This window comes from Zootoca vivipara, chromosome 17 (assembly GCF_963506605.1).
Source record: "Zootoca vivipara chromosome 17, rZooViv1.1, whole genome shotgun sequence".
NCBI classification, from domain to species: Eukaryota; Metazoa; Chordata; class Lepidosauria; order Squamata; family Lacertidae; genus Zootoca; species Zootoca vivipara.
Window position 1 is genome coordinate 34172564 of NC_083292.1, and position 23719 is coordinate 34196282.

General features: G+C 50.8%; 1 protein-coding gene across 1 annotated transcript; it reads left to right on the forward strand.

Annotated features, from left to right (window-relative positions):
- The first annotated feature begins 1380 nt into the window (after nucleotides 1-1380).
- Nucleotides 1381-23416, forward strand: SHE (Src homology 2 domain containing E). Its single transcript, XM_035099240.2, has 6 exons — nucleotides 1381-3074; nucleotides 4785-4911; nucleotides 15071-15352; nucleotides 15744-15924; nucleotides 18411-18530; nucleotides 20833-23416. Exons 1-6 carry the CDS (start codon nucleotides 2586-2588, stop codon nucleotides 21023-21025), a joined length of 1392 nt encoding a protein of 463 aa, XP_034955131.1. The 5' UTR covers nucleotides 1381-2585; the 3' UTR covers nucleotides 21026-23416.
- Nucleotides 23417-23719: the final 303 nt, after the last annotated feature.

Sequence of the window (23719 nt, forward strand, 5' to 3'; positions counted from 1 at the left end):
ATGGAGAGACAAACAGATACGTACACAGATGACCGATAGCTATGGATCATGGGGTGACATGGATGGATAGACAGACTTGTATAAACATGAATGGACCAGGTGGATAGACAGAAAGTCCAGCAGGTGGATGGGTTTTGTTGATGAAGAGGCAGACATGTTGCATAGACAGACAGACGAAAAGAAGAAAGTGTAGGTCAGGCATCCCCAAACTTCGGCCCTCCAGATGTTTTGGACTACAATTCCCATCATCCCTGACCACCGGTCCTGTAACCTAGCGATGGGAGTTGTCGGCCAAAACATCTGGAGGGCCGCAGTTTGGGGGTGCCTGGTGTAGGTATATATGTCAGTGACGAAATATATAAGTGGATGGATGGAATATATCTGTATGGAAGAACACGTTAATATTTGTACATGAAGTGATGGATGAGAATATTCATGGACGGACAGAAACAACCTCTCTCCAGTGTTACAGCTCCTCAGAGTAATCCCATTGGAACTAATGGGCATTCTCTTGAGAATTACAGGTATAGGATTAGAACTACGCAAACAGTGTAGGTTTTTTTTTTTTAAAAAAAATGCATGCTACTACAGCCGCAAGAATGTGATTTGCCCAAAAGTGGAAAGATGGAGGTCCCGACGAAAGAAGATTGGATACAGAAATTAATGGAGTATGCAGAAACGGTGAAACTTACCGGAAGAATAACAAATAAAGATAACAAACTCTTTACAAAGGAAAGGAAGTGGTTTATTGTGTATTTAGAAGCAAATTGTAAACAGTTTAGGACATTGGCAGGTTTATTGCAAAAATCTGCAGTTTAAAAAAAATATAGAGAGAGATATCAGAATAGACGAATAGAAGAATAAATTAAGATAATTTGGAGCATGCAGGAAAAGATGGGTGGGGAGCAAGGAACCGCAGGAGGAGGGGAAAGGGAGTCGAAATCGAAAATGTTAAAATCTGGCAAAATAATATAAATGTATATAAATGAAAATAATAAAAAAAGAAACTGATGGGCATGACTAACTAGATCCATTAATTTCAAGGGGTTTACTTTGAGTTGGAGACAATCTATAGAAAATGAGGAAGAAAGGGGAGGATGGAGAAGTAATGTTTATAATTCACCACGCAACCTTTTTTTTGGTAAAGTACATGTAATAATAATAATAATAATAATAATAATATTAATAATAATAATAATAATATTCTGTCGCTCCTTAAACATTTAAGAAAAGCTGGCGCACAAACCGCGCCAAACCTGCCCCGTAAAAACGCGCAAGTTGCGCGCCCGGGCTCCGCTCCTCGCCTCTCTCATCCGCGCCCAGAGGCCAGACCCCTCGCGGCTCGCCAGGCCGCCCCCTCCGGATCTGGGCGGGGAGGCTTCTTGCGAGAGCCAGCCGCCCTTTCGCCTTCCCTGTCCGGCAGCAGCGGCGAGAGAGGCGCCTTGGGACGGCGTGGAAAAGCAGCGGCCGGGGGTCCCGTCGAGCAAAAGCAGGTAAAAGCAAAACCAAACAGCGGAGCCCGAGGGCGCCATGGGGCGACCCCACCCCAGGGCTGGATGAAAGAGAGGGAGGGATGATACTTTGCCGCCCCCTCCCCGCCGTGTAAAAGGATCCCCTTCTTGGAAAGACCCCTTTCCATGCCCCTAATAGTGACAGCCTTGAGAGGCATCCGCCTCTTGTTTTCTGGCCCCCTCCCACCCCCAGGACCAAGAAGCCCCTGTTCTGCCTGCTAGCTGGATCTCCCACAAATGATTTTTCTCCCCTGCCTCTTATAAAGAAAAGTCTATGTCTTTCTTCTTTTCCAAAAATGAAAATTTAGGACCCCTTCCGTCCGCTGCAAAGCATTATCTGAAAGTTTAGGAGATATAATTTGTTGGATCTCACTCCCCACCCCCACCCCCCCAAAAAGTGGGGAAGCACTAGTTGCCCTTCCTTCCAAAGCCCCTCCTAGTCACAATTTAAAATTCTCCCATGCCACTACTCTGACTCCCAGCTCACCTCCTTGTTGGCAGAGAGAGAGAGAGACCAGTTGTCTACCCACTTTTTTGGGGGGGGGGCTACAGAGCTGGGCAAATGAGGCATTAAAAATGGGGTTCAGGGGTCCTCCACCTTGATGCGCTCTCCCAGTTGCTCATATTGCTGGATGAGTTTTATATAGGTGTAACTGTTTTATCGATCCACCCAAATTGATGCTTCCCTCTCTCTGCTGACCAGGTCTGCTTCCTTTTAAACTCCTTTATAATTCAGTTGGAAGTGGTGGCTTTTAATTCCTTGGGAGAAAGAGGAATTGGGCGGGACAAGGTGACCAGGTATTGGCCCTAATCCTGGCCACCTCCTCACCTCCTTTGCCCAGGGAATGCCTTTCCTATCCTTTGGGCGCTGGGCCTCCCCTCGCCTCTGGCTGCCCTTTTCCGAGTTACGTGGCTGGGTTGTCAGGGGGCGCGTGGCCAGTTTGAGGCCTACATCTCAGGCTCCCAAGACAGCCTGTGCCAGCCTCCGCACAGGCCTCCGCCCTTTCCCCAGCGGTACCCCAAACTCAGCTTCTCCTTGACCCCTGCTGCCGTGTGCTGCCCTCTGCCCCCCCCATGGCTGCCAAGTGGTTCAAAGAGTTTCCGTCCAGCCTGAAAACGGTTTCGGAGAGAGCCAAGCCGGGCAGTGCCGCCAACCTTGGGAAGCTGTGCAGTGCCTCGCGCAAGAGCCTAGGTCCTTCCGAAGCAGGCACGGCAGCTTCCCTGCCCGGGAAGAACCGGAAAAACTCTGCTACTGAGCTGGGCAGCCCACGGACCCTGCTTCTGCCAGGGAAAGATGGCGGAAGTGGACGGCTTTCGCGGGACAACCTCCAGGGCCTGCTGCAAGCCGCTGCGGGGAAGATGCGGAAGAATTCGCGGGTGGATGGGGCCCCCGCGGACGAACCAGCACGGGGGGCACCCAAAGGCAACGCTGGCTCCGGGACCTACATCAACCGGCTCATCAAAGTGGATGCTCACGAGAAAAACGGAAAGAACTACCCTGGAAGCGCCCCGAGTCCCACCCTGGTTGCAGCTCCCGAGTCAGAGAAGGCCAAACAGGAGACGGTAAGGATTCTGCTCACGCCAATACCCTTCCCATGGTAGTGCCAGCGTATGCCCGTTGGGCAGGCTTATAACGGGTAGGCCTCATTCATTCTCCATGCCCTTTCTCAGTTGCCAAAATAAGACGACCTTCTAAGGACTCTCTGCCTACACCAACTTGACACCGCTTAACGCCACTTTTGGTTTTGCTACCCAATTAACCTCACAGGCACCCATTGCCCTTGCATCTTTCATCTGCTGTGGATGTGCTTCCTTCTGTAATTCCTTTGCCTCTCTTCCACTCCCTGCGCAAGCTAATTAATCACATTTTTTTAAAAAAAAGATATAAGCAATTGCTTGACTTGTGAGACCCTTGATGCTATTGCTATGTTTAATTTAGCTGGACTCAAAACCACCATGTTTCTTGTTATGCAGAGTGAGAATAAGAGGCGAGGAAGAGAGTGGGTGGCTCTTTGAGCTGCTGAATGTCTGAAGAGAAGGGCGTCCTTAGTTCGGGGATGGGCTCAGGCTGCCGGCTGCAGATAGAACTCCATGGGAAATTATGAAAGGGCTCCTTAAAAGCAAAACGAAAAGCCTAAAATAATTAATCTGCTTTCTGGGGTTCCGTTTTGAAGGACGTCCAAACAGGACTTTATATGAAATAGAAACTCCTACGGTTTTTAATCCCGTATTATACAGAAATATAAATAGTTCCATTCTTTGTTTGCATAGCACCACCAGTATACAGAATTTGATAAGCAACCTCCGCAGAACTTCTACTTTATGTAAAAATCATTGTTGTTACTTAAACTCTGAGGTGCTCCTGTCATTTATGGGGGGTACAATTGTCATCCGCCCTTCTATTTACAATGTTCGGGGGAGCGTGCCAATCATTACGTAGCCAAAACAGCACCAGCCACACACAGCAGGGTGGTGACAGCAGGTTTACCTGGAGGCGGGTCTCGAGCTTTGCAGGAGGACACAATAATCTTTAGAAAAAGAGGGTGGGGAAGAGGAAGAAACTGCTGAATGAGGTCTGAGCATTCTCAGTGGCCACAGAAGACCTGAAAACATGAGGGGAAATGGAATGGAGCACCTGAAAGGGGGCACGGCTGGCTGGCTGGCAGGAACCCAGAACAAGCACACTCCATACCGCAACATTTTGTTGCAGGTCCCGCTATCTGTTGATTTATTTGTAATTTAGGTGATTTATACAGTGCCATTTGCACAAGCGACAGGGTGCTTTACAATAAGACACGTAAGTAAAAAGCAAGGAAACCACCAAACCCATAAAATAGTGCCATCCTTTAAAAGAGGGCAAACTTTTCCCAGACCAGTGGGTGTGGCTTGGGAAGGGGGTGTGGTTGAGAAGGTGTGGCCTTAGGAGAGTTTCCTGGGAAGAGGGATGGATGGCAAAACCACTCTGGGAATTGTAGTTCTGGGAAGGAAATACGAGGGCAGGAGTCTCCAAACAATTTTCAGCACCCTGAACAAACTACAGTTCCCAGGATTCTTGGCAGGGGGAGCCATAACCGTTTAAAGTACAGTACTATCGTAGTGCTTGAAACGTAATGTGCCGACAGGGCCTGGGGTAGGATGTTGGCCACGCAAATACGCATTGCAGGGGGTTGGACTAGATGAGCCTTTGGTTCCCTTCCAGCTTGACAGTTCTGTGAAATAAGCCTCACCTGATTGCTTAATTCTGCCTTTGCACCCCCTCCCTTTGCCATCAAGGTTATTATCCTGGAAGATTACGCCGACCCGTACGATGCCAAGCGCACCAAGGGTCAGCGAGATGCCGAGAGGCTGGGAGAAAATGACGGCTATATGGAGCCATACGATGCCCAGCAGATGATCACCGGTAAGTGTCCGGGCACGTTTGCCAGGAGGGGGGCCATTAGGGGGCCATGCCAGCCCCAAAATCCTGAGACAAGGGGAGAGTTGGCATCACCTGCCCATGTCCCTTTCTGGCCTCCTGTGAGGAATCCGGCCCGCTGTCCATGCCCTCTTGGCGACATCGAGCGGAGCGTGAGACAGCTTAGCAGTTTGGAAAACTGGAGCCGCCGTTAATTGTTCCAAAGAAAGGTCATCTTTCTAACGTTTCCTTTCTCGACACCCCGAGGGGTGGAGGCAAAGAAACCTGGCAGGCCTTGGTTTGCCAGCCCAGATGTTTAAATGCCAACACCAATTCCGCCATCTCACTCACAACTGGCTGATTCTCGCCAAGACGTTTGCTGAGGAATCCTTGCAAGTTTGTCATGAGAACCTGGGTTGTTGTCAAGAATTCTGAGACATTTTCTTTAGGGTTCATACAGGTTCTTGGCCAGGACCCAGTTGGCCTTCATAGTTTCCCTGTGAGGACAGAGGCTGCACCCTAGAACAAAGGTGGGGCACCCATGGCCCTCTAGAGGTGGCTGGGACCCTGGCACCCATCATCCCTGACCACCAGTTTTCCTACCAGTGATCCCCCACATCCCATAAGACCACTGAGTCAGAATTAACCGCTGTACCACTTCCTGCTTCCCGAATTCCCATCATTCGAGTACCTGGTCAGTTACCAGATCTTGTGGCAGGGAGTCCCACAAGCTAAGCTCTGGCTTTGCGGAAGAAGCGGTTCCATCTACAATGACTGGGGTGGTGGTTTAGCCATGATTTAGATACAGGGGTGTTTATATAGAAACTAGTCTACTGTACAAAATTTTAATAATAATAATAATAATAATAATAATAATAATAATAATTTATACCCCGCCCATCTGGCCGGGTTCCCCCAGCCACCCTGGGTGGCTTCCAACAAAATACTAAAATACAGAAATCCATCAAACATTAAAAGCTTCCCTAAACAGGGCTGCCTTGAGATGCCTTCTAAAGGTCTGGTAATTGTTGTTCTCTTTGTCATCTGGTGGGAGGGCGTTCCACAGGGAGGGTGCCACTACCGAGAAGGCCCTCTGCCTGGTTCCCTGTAACTTGGCTTCTTGTAGCAAGGGAACCGCCAGAAGGCCCCCGGCGCTGGATCTCAGTGTCCGGGCTGAACGGTGGGGGTGGAGACGCACCTTCAGGTATACAGGACCGAGGCCGTTTAGGGCCTTAAACCTCTTGTTCCACCCACTTTTGCCCCAGGCCCCACCCACCACTGTCATGCGGCCCCCAGGAGGTCACCCAGGAGGGAATGTGGCCCTATGTCTGAAAAATCTCCCCCACTCCCAGACTACAGCACCTAGAAGCAGCCAATGTGGGCATGGTTTCATGTTATTAAATTCAGATTTCAAGTGGCCTGATCCCCCACCGATCCCCTATTCCTCCCATTGTCACTGTGAGGTTGGGACCCCTTGACCCACCCTGCTGGGGGGGGTCACTCGCACCCCAGCTGCTCCTTTTCTCTTCCCACCAAAATTAAAACAAAACAAAACAACTCCCCCCCCCAGCCTTATCTCTTCCAGCAGAGAGGCAGGAAAGGAGAGAGCTGGTTTCCTGACCCAGATTTCTTTTTCCCGTTAGACCCCCCCTCCCCTGCCCCTCGGCCGCCACCAGATTTGTTCCCTGTCTCCCAGCTGTGCCAAAAATTTGCTTTCTCAAATTAAAAGCAGCACACTTGTTTTAGGGTAGCTAACTTTTATCTCAGGTCATTTATTTTTATTATTATTATTTTGCAAGGTTGCTCTGCAAGGGCACAGAGAGTGATGGAATATTATCGTGCTTTTTGACCGCATCAGTGAATACTGGGACCTTCGTCCCAACGAACTCTGGGAATTGTAGCTCTGTTGAGGGGAAGAGGGGGTCGCCTAACCAAGAACTACAATTCCCAGAGGAAGAAGGATTGCTTGTTAAAGCAGACCCTCCAAGTGCCCCTATTTTCCAAGGACAGTCGCGGATTTACAGAAGCCGTCCCAGTTTCAGATTTGATCCCGGAAGATCCCTCTTTTCCTTAGGACATCCCTATTTTCATCAAAGAAATGTTGGAGGGTATGGAGTTATGCGACCCCCCCCCCCCCCCGAGACAAGGAGATAAGTAACTATACAACCTTTAGAAGACAACTGAAGGCAGCCCTGTATAGGGAAGTTTATAAAGGTTTTATTATGTTTTTATATACGCTGGAAGCCGCCCTGAGTGGCTGGGGCAACCCAGTCAGATGGACAGGGTATAAATATTATTATTATTATTATTATTATTATTATTATTATTATTATTATTATTATTATTTTATAGAACAGGACATCCCTATTTTCATCAGAGAAATGTTGGAGGGTATGTTAAAAGCATGCTCTGTGCAGTGAGGGGGGAGAGGGGATTCTTAACAACTCTCAGCACCCATCACAAGCTACATTTCCCAGGATCCTTTGGGGGAAGCCATGGCAGTTTAAAGTGGTGCGATTTACTGCTTCAAATGTGTAATTCGGGGCCTTATTTCTAACTTGCTCTAGTCAGTTAGCACCTGAGGGGCCTCATTCTGCCGCCTGGGGCCGTGGACCTCTGCCCCCCACCCCAGGCCCGGCCCTGCCCTGACGGACCCCTGCCTTTTTGTAAAAACAAACAGGCCTCAAACGTGGCCGGTTGCCTAGCAACCAGCCGGATGCCTGCCCTGGGCTCTCAGGCCCGTGGCGTTCCCACCCGGAGCTGACACAGAATAACAGGAAACGGTAGCGCCGGAAGCCGGAGGCGATGTGGGGCATTGTTGGCGGAGGTGGCGTTCGTGCGCAGGATATGGGCGCTTTTACCTCAGACGCTGGTTTTGAGTGCGAGGGTTTCCCAGATCCTACATTCACTTCTCCTGGTTTTGACCCACCGCCGGGTAGGAGACAGTCCAATCCTTCCTGTCAAGAACAGAGGAAGCTGATTTGCACCGAGTCTGAAACCTGGGTCCACCTTGCTCAGTGTTGCATGCACTGACTGGCAGCATCTCTCCAGGATTTCAGGCAGGCAGTCTCTCTCTCTCTCTCCCAGCCCTCCCTGGATATGCTCCTGGGATTTGAACCTGGGACTGTGCAATGCAGATGCTCTCCCACCGGACGAACCTGGAAATAAAGGAAGTTTCTAGTCCTCATGGCTTCACATGAAGGGTTGATTTAACATCATAGCCAGACGCTGGAGAGACCTGTCAGGAGTAAGCATGGACCAATGGTACCAAATAGTATTAGAAACAGCCTTATTAGGAAAAACTAACCAATAAACGGGCACGGGGACAAATGGGAGAGGACGCCTATGACTCCCCTTTATCACACACACAGCCCAACAAAACGATGACAAGAACCCAGAATATGGCTAATCTGATTCAAAAATGCCCACCCACCCCACTCACACACAAAAACAAACTTCACTACAGCCAATCACAAACAAACAACCACACTGGAGGCCAACGCTAACCTCTCTCACCACCAAAGGAGCACAAGCAACCTGCACAAGCGATGCTGACAAAAAACCCACACATACATTAAGTAAAATAGAAACATTGCCACATGACCCCCACCCCCACTCACCATTCCGCCCTCCACCTCTTTCTCCCTTTTCTTCCTAATGTAGGTGTTATGTACTGAGCTGAATCCTAGAACAATAGGATTCAGAATCAGCGGGAGCTACCCAATCCAACTCCAGGTGGAAGTGAATCCGCAACCTGATTGGTCTGCTGGAGCAGCCAATCAGGCGGCTGGCGGAAGTGAATCTGCTACCTGATTGGCCTGTAGGAGCAGCCAATCAGGCTGCAGGCAGAAGTCAATCCATAATATAATTGGCCCACAGGTGTAGCCCTGAAGTAGCCAATCACGCAAGGCCCATTGTGTAAATAATGTATATAAGCAGATGGTTTGGGGAAAAGAGCCATTCGTCTTCTCTTCTCCTCCTTGATGACTATGAGCTGAATAAAGAGCATGAAATTCACTCTTGACTCCGAGTATATTTCACTGGCGACGAAGGTGGGATCCTGCTGAGCTGACCGCCACCACGCACTGCACCGCAGCACCGCCACCTGCTGCACCGCTGCATCGCACCGTGCATCCAGGCTTCAGCTCCAGGACCCAAGGAACCCAGAATGGCAACCGACAGCAGCTTCTCGCCATTCAAACCAGCATCAGGAGACTGGGAAGGGTACGCCGCCCGTTTCAACTTCCTCCTGCAAGCGAAAGAAGTCACCAACGATGCCATGAAGAGGGCGACATTCTTCAGCGTCTGTGGAGAGGAGACGTTTGAAATCGCCCGGGCTCTCCTTGCACCTAGAGATGTCGCTACCGTCTCTTACAAAACAATAATGGAACGGCTGAAGGAGCACTTCTCACCACAGCCCTCGGTGGTAGCTTGCCGAAATGCCTTCTACGCAAAGCGGCAAGCCCCGGGGGAAACCATAACTGGGTTTGTGACCTCCCTCCGCCAAGCCGCCCGGTTATGCAACTTCTCAGAATTGGAGAACATGCTTCGTGACCGCCTCGTCGGTGGCCTGAGGGACGAGATGTTGCAACGACGCCTCTACGCCAAAAAAGACCTCACGTTCCAGATTACTCTGGAGGAAGCCCTGGCAACCGAAGCCGCCGAGAGGTCAATGCAAGAGGCACGACCGGCCCCGCCATCCCAACCGAGGGTCTACCACGAAGACCTCACCGACGAATCCGAATCTGACAGGGAGGAAGTACACCGAGTACAGCGGCGCACTCAAGCAGCACACACACCACAGCAGCCTCGACGAGAAGGAGGGAACTGTGCAAGCTGCGGGGAGAACCACGAGAGGAGGACCTGTCGTTTCCGCAACGCAGAGTGCAGGCAGTGCAGAAAATTGGGACACATCGCCCGGGTGTGTCGGGCTCGACTCACCCGTCGACAAGCATCAGATGACCGACCCAGGAGCCCCAGGTCACACGGCACCATGCACCAAGGCAACTCGACGGAGATCACGGACTACCAGGTATTCCAGTTGCCCCATCCCAGCACAGAGAAAATTTATATAGAGGTACAGATAGAGGGAGCCCCATGCCGCATGGAGCTGGACACGGGTTCAACTCTATCCATAATCTCGGCCCGAACATTAAGGGAACTGTGCCCTAATGGGGGTCCCAAACTAAGGCCGGCCCCATTCACCCTCCGGGACTTCCAGAAACGTAAGGTCCCTACTATGGGGGTGGGGACCTTCAGGGTGCAATATCGAGGGCGAAAGCAACAATTGGACTTGCTGGTAGTTAAGGGCCCCTACGTTAGCTTACTGGGACTGGCATGGTTTGGACCTCTGGGGCTAGCCGTTACCGGGGTGAACCGCACTAGCTTACAAGTGGACGTGGACGCCATATGCAAAGAGTTTCCAGGGGTTTTCGATGGGGCATTGGGACGATATACAGGACCCCCCATTGCCCTACAGCTGGACCCCGCTGTACGACCCATCAGGCACAAGGCCCGCCGGGTCCCGTTCGCCCTGAAACCCCGCATAGACGAGGAATTGGACCGGCTCGTGGAGCAAGGAGTGCTGGAGCCGGTGCCCAACGCCCCCTGGGAAACTCCAATTGTCACACCCGTCAAGCCTAACGGTTCGGTCCGCATCTGTGCAGACTACAAATGCACCATAAACAAGGCTCTCACGGCCCATGCATACCCAGTGCCAGTGGTCAGCCATGTCCTCGCCACCCTGGCTGGGTCAAAAATCTTTGGCAAACTGGACTTGGCCCAAGCGTATCAACAGTTGCCTGTGGACGAAGCCACAGCAGAGGCTCAGACGATTGTGACGCACAGAGGGGCATTCAGAGTTAAGCGGCTGCAATTTGGCGTTAGCGTGGCACCAGGCATATTCCAGAATCTAATGGACTCTCTCCTTAAAGGGATTCCTGGCGTCACCCCCTTCTTCGATGATGTACTGATCGCCGGGCCCACACCAGAGGAATTTGAGGACCGCCTCCGCTCCGTCCTGCACCGTTTCCAGACGGCGGGCCTCAAGGTGAAGCGGGAAAAGTGTTTACTGGGAGTGCCGCAGGTGGACTTTCTGGGATTTAAGGTGGACGCAGAAGGGGTCCATCCAACCGGTGACAAGGTACGGGCCATTTGTGAGGCCCCAGCGCCCAAGAGCAAGCCCGAACTTCAGTCATTCTTGGGACTATTGAACTTTTACCATGCCTTCCTTCCCCATAAGGCAGCGGTAGCGGAGCCCCTACACAGACTCCTAGATAAAAGGGCCCCTTGGGTGTGGGGCCAGCGACAAAAGGCCGCATTCCAGGCAGTCAAGGACTTGCTCGTCTCGAACTCGGTCTTAGCACACTTCGACGAGAGGCTGCCAGTGGTGCTGGCATGCGACGCCTCTCCCTATGGCATCGGCGCTGTCCTGGGACACCAACTCCCGGATGGAAGAGAGGTGCCGGTGGCATACTTCTCCCAGACGCTTGCTGCAGCCGAACGAAACTACTCACAGATTGACAAGGAGGGTCTGGCAATCGTGAAGGGCGTAAAAAAATTCCATGATTTCTTGTACGGGCGGCCCTTTACCATAGTGACTGACCACAAGCCGTTGCTTGGCCTGTTTGCCCCTGAGAAGCAGACCCCCCAAGAGTTGTCTCCACGTGTCCTCAGGTGGTCAATTTTCCTTGCCGGCTACCAGTATGCACTAATCCACCGCCCTGGGAAGGCGATGGGCCACGCAGACGCCCTCAGCAGGCTACCACTACCAGAAACAGGCCCCGACCCAGCGCCTGCGCAAGAGGTTATGACCCTGGAGCTGCTTCCCGACCGACCCATTCAGGCACAAGAAGTTGCGCACCATTCCACAAAAGATAGGGTCATCTCCCGGGTCCTGGACTGGGTGTGGCGAGGATGGCCCAGCAGCAGCCCCGGGCCAGAATTCGCTGGCTACACAAACCGCAAACATGAACTGTCGGCCCACAAGGGGTGCCTGTTATGGGGAAGCAGGGTTGTTGTTCCCCAGCCCCTCCGCAAAAGGGTCCTCACAGCCCTACACGAGACACACCCAGGGGTAGTGAGGATGAAGGCCCTTGCCAGGAGTTATGTGTGGTGGCCGGGGATTGACAGAGAGATAGAGGCCTGGGTCCAACACTGCCAGACCTGCCAAGAATCCCGCCCGGATCCCCCAAGGGCCCCAGTCCAGCCCTGGGAGTCCGCCCGACATCCATGGTCACGCTTGCACGTGGACTTCGCTGGCCCCTTCCAGGGAAAAACATTCTTCATAGTGGTGGATTCCTACACCAAATGGCTGGAGGTCGCACTGGTACCATCCACTTCTACGGCGGCAGCCATCCGGGTACTACGTAAGCTGTTTGCGACCCACGGGCTCCCTGACACCCTCGTCTCGGACAATGGAACCGCATTCACGTCAGAGGAGTTCCAGACCTTCACAGCGCAGAACGCCATCCGCCACATCCGCTCAGCACCATTCCACCCTGCCACCAATGGCCAAGCGGAGCGCATGGTGCGGACCACCAAGGACAGCCTCCGCCGCATGACACAAGGGGACTGGGAATACCGCCTTGCCGCATTTCTTCTAGCACAGCACAGCACCCCAAGCACAACGACGGGCCGGAGCCCAGCTGAATTACTAATGGGCCGGCGCCTTGCAACTAGACTGGACCGACTTCACCCCGACAGAGCTCAGGATGAGGTAGTGGTGGGGAAAGGCAGGAACCCCCGGACATTTGTGGCCCAGGACCCAGTGTATGCAAAGAATTTTGGGGCAGGCCCAGCATGGGTACCCGCCACAGTCACCAAGGTGACCGGTCCCGTGTCGTACGAGGTACTAACGGAAGGGGGGCAATGTTGGCGCCGCCACTGCGACCAGCTACGACGACGATTCCCAGGAGGAACCCGGGAGGAGAGCGGGACAGAGGGGTCCCAAGGGGACAGCAGGGCAGTGAGGCCTGTAGAGCGAGAGGGGTGGGCAGGGGAAGCAGAAGCAGTAGGCACAGAGGGGCGCCCCGAGGCTGGAAGGACACCGGAACCAGAGCTACAACCTAGTGGTTCAGTGGCGCCAGACCAGACAGCCCTGGCACAGCCAGCAGCCTCGGAACACGAGCCAGAACCAGAACCCCTGACCAAGGAACACCCCAGGCCACAACGCACACGGAGGCGGCCAGCAGACCTTGGGGACTACGAATGCAACTTCCCGGGCAGGACTGGAACTTAGAGGGGAGGGGTGTTATGTACTGAGCTGAATCCTAGAACAATAGGATTCAGAATCAGCGGGAGCTACCCAATCCAACTCCAGGTGGAAGTGAATCCGCAACCTGATTGGTCTGCTGGAGCAGCCAATCAGGCGGCTGGCGGAAGTGAATCTGCTACCTGATTGGCCTGTAGGAGCAGCCAATCAGGCTGCAGGCAGAAGTCAATCCATAATATAATTGGCCCACAGGTGTAGCCCTGAAGTAGCCAATCACGCAAGGCCCATTGTGTAAATAATGTATATAAGCAGATGGTTTGGGGAAAAGAGCCATTCGTCTTCTCTTCTCCTCCTTGATGACTATGAGCTGAATAAAGAGCATGAAATTCACTCTTGACTCCGAGTATATTTCAGTAACACTAATGTCTCAACAAATGAAACTGATCTGTAGAAATTGTAACTTGAAAAAAGAGACATTGCACATACTTTTGTAAACCAGGAAATCTTTAATAAAAAATAGGTTTTAAAAAACCCATAAAGGGTTCATTTAAATAGGAAGCTTGTCTCACTTGACTTTTAATCTCAGGGTGGTGGGTTCAAGCCCCACGCTGGGCAAAGGATTCCTGCATTGCAGGGGGTTGAGCTAGATGACCCTCGGGGTCCCTTCCCAGATTCTATGAAGCTGCCTCATACTGAGTCAGACTCTTAACTCAACTTTGCCTCACCCATGTTTTGAATCCTGAGGAGAAAACCAGATGAATAGGAAGCAAGGAATTAAGGAATCTTTACTAGAATACTGTACTAGAGTACATAAGCGGACAGGTCACAAAACGGAAGCAATGTTTGTTCTAGGAAAAATCAGAATTGGGTGGAAAGTATCATGGAATGAGAGCCCACTAGGCATTGTTCTAGCTGTTCCCTGCGGCACAAGCCATTTCATGCTGAGGAATTAGGCATAAGAGAAACCTAACAGGGTTGCTAGCTTGTTCACCCTGCAATCCTGGAACTATGTGCATCTCTGCTATAAAATTTATTATTTTAAAAAACAACAACTTTTGTCTACTTTGACTGGCAGCAAAGGACCCATTAGAGAGAAATTGCTCTTTTTCACTCACTCGCACTCTTTTTCACTCATTCGCACTCACACATATGCATAATAAAGGCAAAGGACCCCTGCACATTAGAGCTTGGAAGAAGCCCGTGCTACGCATAGAGTGTGCTTGCACACACACACACACACACACACACACACACAAATGTGGCACCCAGAGAAAAATCAATGGATACCCCTGGAGAACTGTTGAAGGCATTATGCGGTTACGGGCCAAAGTGAATGCTCTTCTATGAGAGGGTATTTCCAGGTGGAATAAATATCTGGCTGGGAAGTACAAACGGATCCCTTTATGTGAGAGATGCTGCCTGTGTGGATCAGGAGAAGTGGAATCTATCGGCCATATACTTCTGCGATGCTGCTTCTACGAGGAGGTGCGAGGCGAGCTTATCCACACTATACTGGCAGAGCTACCTGGACGCTCGGATAATTTCTATATAGAGTGGCTTCTTTCCGACGCTAACCCTAATGTGTCAGCGAAGGTTGCCAAATTCTGTGCTAGAGCTATTAAAGATTCGGTCTAATCTAATTAGCAGTGTCCAAATATCCTCAGAACATCTTCAGGACTAGCTAAAGAGGATCCAGTGATATTAACTGCTGCAGTCTACCTCCCTAAGTAGTAATACTCCTTTTAATTAGTTTTATTTTAACCAATTGTTAAAACTTATGCTTATTGTCTATTTTTAGATATTCTTGTTTTCTTTTATTGTTTTTATGTATCACATATTTATGTGTGCTGGTCAAGAACCGTAATAATCAATCAATCAATCAATGGATACCTTTTACACAAATGTTGACGGGTGCAGAGAAACTCTGACCTTTCCACCCTGTTTTCCTCCCAGAAATCCGCAGGCGGGGTTCAAAAGACCCTCTTGTCAAAGCCATCTTGCTGTTGGATGAGCCAGCGGAGGCCAAAGGAGACCCCCCTCCTCCTGCTCCTGCTACAACTACAACTATTAAGCGCCAAGGGGCCAAACCGCCACAGCTATATGACACCCCCTACGAACCGGCGGAAGCGGGGCCCAAGCCAGAGGCCCGGCTGCCGGAGAATGACGAGCGGCCGCCAGCTGAGTACGAACAGCCCTGGGAGTGGAAGAAAGATCAAATTGTGAAAGCTCTCTCAGGTAAGAGATAGTAGTTTGTGCGCATGCGGAGATTAGGGTTGGGTTGTATCCGATTTATAAACAGTTCTTTGCCTGGTCACCTATGGTGAGCTCAGAAATTTGTCCTGGCGACCAGGCAGAGAAGTTTAACCAGAAGCTGTTCTTCTTCCGTTCTGTTTAAGACCCAAATAACTAATGTAAATCTATGCGTAGATGAATAAATTCCATAAACCTACTCCCAAGGGCTGACTTCGGCACCCACCCATCAGTCGCCTGCCATAATTATGACACCAGATTATCTACAGATTGACTACAAATGCAATTAATAATAACTTGCAAGTCGCTGGCAGCGCTGGACTCCCATTGGTGGATATGTGACACATCCATGAAGACTCTTCCCCTTTCCTTCCAGTGCAGTTTGACGGGTCGGAGAGACCCTCAGCGTTCAAGGATGAAGTTCCAGCACAGCCGCGCCAACAGCAGCATCGCCGCCAGCGGAGCTGGCCCTCCAAGATGGTGAAGCCCATGGCAGTGGCAGATCCAGACCCAGATGGGGACCGTGTGGATCCTTCCCTCGCCTTGGAAAAACAGCCGTAAGCACCCAGCAGCCAAAGATAACCTCAGCACCATAGCTGTGTGTATTCTGTAGGCCTCTTAGAATCTGATAGCCTGGGATGTAGTTCAACATCTCCCAGCATTCGTTTGTTTTTTTAAAAAAAAAACAGAAGAAGGCAAGTTGCTAGTCCTCATTAAGTGGCACCAGATTCCTTGCAAATTTCACCAAGCCTGCCTCTCTGTGGATATTTTCCTTGCCTTCCCTTCCTCCTTCCCTACAAATGCGTTCCAAGTTCTTCCCAAAATCTGAACTGAGGAAACGGAATGAATTCAGGGATTATGTACTGAACCTGCATACTTTATTTGAAAAGTCCTGCTTTTATTGTGCAGAATACACATGGTGTGGTCTTGTCTTCGCTCCCCTGCTTTTACCAGCCTTCTAAAACGTTGAGAGATTTGGGGGTCTCATATGCATGGTGTACACAGCCCCTCCTTGGAATGCATCGCAAGGCCCAGCACCTCAATTCAGAGCCCTGAAAATCTCCCTTGTTTATTTGAAAAGAAACAAAAGTAAGATACTGTCCCTCAGGGTAGAACCAGGAGGTACATTGGTAGAGGTCCCTGGTGGTTATGGAGCATGTATAAGATCTGGAGCAAAGCTTGCCCATTTATCATAGGATCTGAACAGCTCAATTAGTAAGTAGCTGAGTACTATGCTGTTCCCCACTGTGGACTAGAAGCTTGCTCTGATCTCATGGGACCATTTGTATTCCAAGCTGGAAGCAGTATTCCATTTCCTGGCCACGTGCTGAAGGTTCTCCACCCCTGATTTAGACAGAAGCCACATGGCTATCCATCTGGAATGCTGCAAGTTGCAAGATTCCTGCCTTGACCGGTGGGCTGGACTAGATGACATCACGGGGTCCCCTCGCAACTCTTAAGAATCTCTAGTTAATCCGTGTGAGCTCCTACCTGCAGTGTGAAAGGGATGCAGCTCAATGGGGTGAGGGAAGACTTTTAACACACAGTCAGTGCTTTAACTCCACTGTTTTGGGGTATTTGTTTTTTTTAAAACCCAGCCTGCAATAAAAGCCACCTTAGTGTTTTGTAAACTGGTGAACCCCAGGTGGATAGCAAAATGAATTGGGGAGGGTTTTGTTCTTCCTTCTGTCTTGAAACAGAGGCGCAGGTCCATCTCATGAATAGGCTGTTTGGCAGACAGCTTTCAAGGACAGAGAAGGGGAAAGCTTTTCATGAGAAAGCATAATGAACCTGCGAAGTTAATTGCCATGGGATGTTGCTATGGCGACTTAGGATAAGTAGCGCTTTAAAAAGAGCAAGTTTGGGGGGGCAGTTTTGGAAAAATCAATGATAGATAGGGTTATTGACGGCTTTCCACTGAAAGTGAAACCTCCATGTTTCAAAGCAGTATACCTGGGGCACCCTGGGACGCAGTCCCGACATTGCCTGATCACTTATGGCGAGTTAAGAAATTTGTCCAGGCGACTAGACAGAGAAGTTTAATAAGAGGCAGGTTCCTCCTCCCCTTTCCTTCTGTTTATTTTAAGACCGAAAAAAACTAATGTAAATATATGTGTGGATGAATAACTTCCATAAACCTATGGACATTCCGGCGCCAGGCGTTATTCCGGTGAGCACTGACTGCTTTCAAGCACCTGAATGGGGAGCCTGGTGCCCTCTGGGTGCTCTTGAACTAGAACTCCCATCCTCCCTGACCGTTGGGCCATGCTGGCTGATGAGAATGCAAAACAACATCAGGCCAGCGGCCCACCTGGGCAAGCAGCAGGCTCTGGGAAGGGTCTCCTTGTGAGTAGGAGGCGCAGCTTGGCTTTGCTGAGGCTGCTGAGAGGCGCTGGGCTGAGATATCGCAATTTTCAGAAGCAGGGGGCCCATGGCTTGGCTTTTGAAAAAACAGGGTCTGTAGTACTTAGCTAACTGGGAACCACTGCTCTATGCTAAGAACAGCCCTGCTGGATCAGGCCAGAGGCCCGTCCAGTCCAGCATTCTGATCTTTCATGAGCAGATCATAGATTCATAAACTTGGAAGGGACCACAAGAAACACCTAGTACATCTTGGGTCCTAAACGGCTTGGCTCCCGAACAAATCAGCTCCCAAACGCTGCAAACCTGGAAGTAAGTGTTCTGGTTTGCGAACGGTGTTTTTTTTGAAGCCAATGTCAGCATTGTTTTGGGGGCCAATCAGCCAATCAGAAACTGTGCATTGGTTTGTGAACGTTTTGGAAGTTGAACGGACTTCCAGAACAGATTGAGTTTTGGAACCAACCCCCTGCAATGCAGGAATGTTTCACCCAATGTGGGACTCGAACCCACAGCCCTGTGATCAAGAGTCGCCTGTTCTACCAACTGAGCTGACAATAGCCCACCAGGTGCCCCAGTGGGAAGCTGGCAAGCAGATCCAAGCACACAAGCTCTCGGTCTCTCCCCTCCTGTGGTTTCCATCAACAGAAGCATGGCTGAAGCTGACCCTCTCCTTTCCCCGCAGCTGGTTTCACGGCGCCATCACTCGAACCGAGGCGGAGAGCCGGCTGCAGCCGTGCCGGGAAGCCGGCTACCTGGTCCGCACCAGCGAGACAGCGACCAGCAAGTACTCCATCGCTCTCAAGTGAGTGCCTGTTCTCCGAGGCAGGAGGGCTGGATGGGGGCAAAGCGGACTCTGATCTGAAGTCAACTCACTCCCAGATCTCCCTTGCCAAGCCACACCATTGGGTCAGTGTTGTCGGCCCAGGCCAGCAGCATTCCTCCAGGGTTTCTCTCTCTGCCTGCCTGGGGATGCCAGGAATCAAACCTGGGAGCTTCTGCATGCTCTACCACTGAGCTACGGCCCTTCCCTTGAATATAATAAGGTTCTAGTCCTCATGCTTTTGAACAAAGGGCTGGTTTAAAGAGGGGAGCCTGCCTCGTCCCTTTTGGTCTATCTGGCTCAGTGTTGTCTACACTGACTGGCAATGGCTCTGCAGGGTTTCAAACAGGGGATCAAACCTAGGACCTTCTGCATGCAGGGCAGGCGTCCCGAACCACTGATTGATGGCCGCCTCTACATTAGTTAACTCACCACCACCTGTCCAAATAGCCACAGCCGAGCTCCCTTGCATTTTGCAAGAAAATTGATGGAGGGGAACCTGAAATTGGAGCTGGGGCTACAGGACCAAGGAGGAAAAGGAGATACATTCCTCCACCCCTGCCCCGTTCTCTACCTTGCCCACCCAGATTCCCGGAATCCTTTTGCCTTTCTGACCCTGCTTGTGTAGCTCTGCTGCCTCCCTGCCTCCCTGCCTAGCACTGGCTCCTCAACGGAGGATCGCTGGCCGGGTGCGGCCCACACTTCCTTCCTCAGGATGCTGAGCCCCTGGATTGGAAACAATCGGAGCTGGGAAGGGAAGGGGATTTGAAAAGAGAGGACGAGGGAGAAGTGCTGTGTTGTGACAGGGGAGGGCTAAGGCAGCAAGAAGCAGGCCAGAGACCTAGAAGGGAAGAAGGGACCCCCTGGCACCGGATCTCTTGGGGGTCCTGAGCCCCTTTGCATTTCCTGACTCTGTTAGGGTTGCCAGACTCAATAGAGGACAGGACTTCTGTGCCTTTAATTGCCCTGCTCTCTTTTGAGTCTGGAAACCTTAAAGAGAAACCAGCAGACCCTTTGTTTAATTTCCAAGCAAAGGGTCTGCTGGTTTCTCTTTAAGGTTTCCAGACTCAAAAGAGAGCAGGGCAATTAAAGGCACAGAAGTCCTGTCCTCTATTGAGTCTGGCAACCCTAGACTCTGTTCCGTAAGAAGAAAAGGCCTCTTTTCCTTTTTTTCTACTTTGCTTAATGCTGAGATGGGATCCTGCCATCCTGCAGGACCCTAATTCCCATCATCCCTGACCTTTGGCCACGTTGGCTGGGAGTTGATGGGAACTGGAGTTCCTACAACTTCCTTCATCTCAGTGATTCTGTGTTCTGGATCCAGGCCTCACCTGCAGCTACTTTTTTACTGGCTTGGCTTGTCCCTTCAAAAGAAAAGTGGTCCATATTATTATTATTATTATTATTATTATTATTATTATTATTATTATATTTTATTTTATTTTATTTTATTTTATTTTATTTTATTTTTTAAAACCTTTCATTATAAGAAGTCAATAATATTCCCAAGCAACCTACACAACCATCCACACAAGGCAGGACGACATCAAATCCCAGGTGCAGGAGAGGACTACACACACACACACACACCATATTTATTCGAATGTAATGTGCACCTTTTTTTGGCCAAATTACATTGCGAATATTCAGGTGCACATTAGATTCGATTGCAAGTTGGAAAAGCACCGCTGATGTAGCAAATACTTTTGGGGGGTTTCAAGGTTTTAAAAACTGAGGTGTGCATTAGATTCGTTGACGCATTAGATTCGCGTAAATACAGTAAATATATCCCGCCTTTTCCATTGACGGGACTCAGCTTACATATACAGTCATACCTTGGTTCTCGAACGCCTTGGGACTCATACATTTTGACTCCCAAATGCCAAAAATCCGGAAGTAAGTGTTCCGGTTTACGAATGTTTTTCAGAAGCCAAACATCCGACGCGGCTTCTGCTTGAGTGCAGGAAGCTCCTGCAGCCAATCGGAAGCCGCGCCTTGGTTTTCGAAAGGTTTCAGGAGTCGAATGGACTTCCAGAACAGATTACGTTTGAGAACCAAGATACGACTGTATTATTTTTTGTCTCTCCCACGGTCAGCACGTTTCCTTTTAAAATGTGAATAATGTGAATAAATCTAAGTGGGCTGGAAGTCTCCACTTGGAGGGGGACTAAGGCTCTTTGAGAGCCACAGGTGCCTTTCCACCCAGCAGGAAGGATTGAGAGGGGAGCGGGGAATGCAGGCATCCCGTTCACACACCCCCAATTTTGTCCCCCTCCACGCCCAGGACCAGCCAAGGATGTGTCCACATCATCGTGGCCCAGACCAAGGATCACAAGTACACGCTCGACCAGGCCGGCGGCCTCTTTGACAGCGTCCCCGAGGTGGTGTGCTATTACTCCAGCGAGAAGCTGCCTTTCAAAGTGGCTGAGCATATGATGTTGCGCTACCCGGTCGCAACACCGAGCAAGACCCACTAGCACCCCACCCCTGCCCCACCCCGCACACCTGGAATCAGAACTGGGATCCGACTGGAGAAACGCTGGACTGGGGAAGATACACACTCATGAAACGCCCACGAATCAGCAGCGGATCTTCCCCACATTCTACCCCGAATCTCCTCTCCGCTCATGGACTCCCCCCCCCCACTTCCCCTCCCCCAAGATCTCTGGGTTCAGCACCCTCTGTTTCTCGTGGATTGGCCCTCCTCCTTTCCCTTCTGCACTGTAATTTATGTATAAATAAATTCATTCTGGCACAGGGCTGGGGGAAACAGTGGCCTTCCTGATGTGGTTGGACTCCAACTCCCAGCCAGTGTGGCTGATAGGGCCTGGAGGAATCCTGGAGGAATCCTGAGGATCACTTGGTTCGGCTTCCTGCGATGCAGGATTATGCAGCTGTCCCATACAGGAATCGAACCCACAACCTTGGCGTTACCAGCCCTACGCTCTAACCAGCTAAGCTATCCAGGAGGATGGGAGTTGCAGTCCAATAGTTCCCCACTGGTTTCCCACCCCTAATCTAGTGTGACCGATCTGCTGTGCAGATGAAAGGGTTTGGCGGCAGCAGTGCTGACCCCCAGGGACCCCCATTAAGTTCTATTGGGTGTTATAAGGAAGGTTCGGACCTGAGATTCTGTGGGGAGGGGAGAGAATCATCTTGTCTCAGATTCTGTGGTCGACCACTTGTATGTGGCCACCTTGAGCTCCTTGAAGGAAAAGAAAAAGTGGGCTAGAAATCAAATAAACAAACAAACAAACTAATTCTAGTTTTGTCCCCATCTTCCTCCTCCCCGGTGAGTTCTGAGGGCAGTCCGAATCTCGTGGGGCAAGGTCTGTTTTTTTGCCCTCGCAAGTGAAGCCTCTGGCTGGTTTGTTGGCCATGCTTGGGACTTCTAACACGGCAGGTCAGTTACTCACAACCCCCCACCCCACGAGGGTGACAACCATCTGGAAATCTCACCTGGGGACCACTTTTGCCTTGACCACCATGTCTGGTACCACTTCCTAAGATGGGCCTATGCCAGTAAACAGGTGCCACACTTGACGTCTCCCAGGAGATGAGAAGGGAATCCCCCCTCCCAACCATCAGCTCAGATCCTTTCCTTTGCAGACCTCCCTGAGTGCCATTTGCTGGAAAGGCAGGATACGGATTTAACAAAGCAAGGAGGCACTGCCAGGCTAAGCTTTCCAGAGACTGCTACCAGAATGTGCTTTTCCCAGGGGGCCCACAAACCTGGAACCAATTTAACTACACATCATTGGGGTGGCACTGTGGTCTAAACCACTGAGCCTCTTGGGCTTGGCGATCAGAAGGTCCGTGGTTTAAATCCCCGGTGAGCTCCCGTTGCTCTGTCCCAGGTCCTGCCAACCTAGCAGTTCAAAAGCAAGCCAGTGCAAGTAGATAAATAGGTACTGCTCCGGTGGAAAGGTAAACAACATTTTCGTGCTCTCTGGTTTCCGTCATGGTGTTGCGTTGCGCCAGAAGCGGGTTAGTCATGCTGGCCACATGAACCGGAAAGCTGTCTGTGGACAAATACCGGCTTCCTTGGCCTGAAAGCGAGATGAGCACCGCAACCCCATAGTAGCCTTTGACTGGATGTAACCATTCAGGGGTCCTTTACCTTTACGTTTTACATCAACAGTGGTTGGCGGCTGTTGGACACTGGTAGCATGGAAAGCAGGGAGCCTGGCACTAGGTGGCGCCAGAGCCAATGGGAGGCAGAGCAGACCGATTAGCTGTACTCCTCGCTGAGTTCTACAAGGGCAGCATCTCTTGAGTAGCAATCAGGGGGAAGCAACAGGCACAAGAGGGCTGCACCTCTTAGGCCCTGCTTGTGGGCTTCAGTCGCTGTGGGAAATGGGATTCTGGGACTAGATGGCCCTCTGTTTAGGCCCACCTCAGCTTCCTTTATGTGATAGGAATGGAACCTCCATCTCCAGGAGCAGTCTACCTCTGGTATGATCCAGCAAGGCTCCTCTGATATATACCTACCTATTTTATATTTTGCTCATATATATATAGTTAGATCAAAAACACATAATTCAAGAACATATCAGAAATTGGGCAATAGCAAAAAAGATTTGGTTAAATTAAAATTAAACATACCAAAATAAGGTGCACATTTGGGTTGTTGCATTCACACTAGTATTTGTCATTGAGAATAGCTTGATAATCTTCCAAGCTGGAAAACTTCACTCCTAGTGCCTTGAAACTGGGGCAATGCTGCCGCCGCATGGCTAAACTGTGCATTGCAGTTCAGAGGCTGAAATGGGAGCCCCCTTGGCCCACCCCACATTTTGGCTTTTAGTAAAGCCTATTGCCTTCCATGGGGACCCAGGTGGCGCTGTGGTTAAACCACTCAGCCTAGGGCTTGCTGATCAAAAGGTTGGCGGTTCGAATCCCTGTGACGGGGTGAGCTCCCGTTGCTTGGTCCCAGCTCCTGCCAACCTAGCAGTTCGAAAGCACGTCAAAGTGCAAGTAGATAAATAGGAACCGCTACAGCGGGAAGGTAAACGGCGTTTCCATGTGCTGCTCTGGTTTGCCAGAAGCGGCTTTGTCATGCTGGCCACATGACCTGGAAGCTGTCTGCGGACAAACGCCGGCTCCCTCGGCCAATAATGCGAGATGAGCACGCAACCCCAGAGTCGGTCACGACTGGACCTAATGGTCAG

Bases quoted from the DNA above. Each gene is read 5' to 3' on its own strand.
- SHE (XM_035099240.2), top strand. From the start codon at position 2,586: ATGGCTGCCAAGTGGTTCAAAGAGTTTCCGTCCAGCCTGAAAACGGTT. The intron at 3,075-4,784 runs GTAAGGATTCTG...TTTGCCATCAAG, and splicing joins AGAAGGCCAAACAGGAGACG to GTTATTATCCTGGAAGATTA. The intron at 15,925-18,410 runs GTAAGCACCCAG...CTTTCCCCGCAG, and splicing joins CTCGCCTTGGAAAAACAGCC to CTGGTTTCACGGCGCCATCA.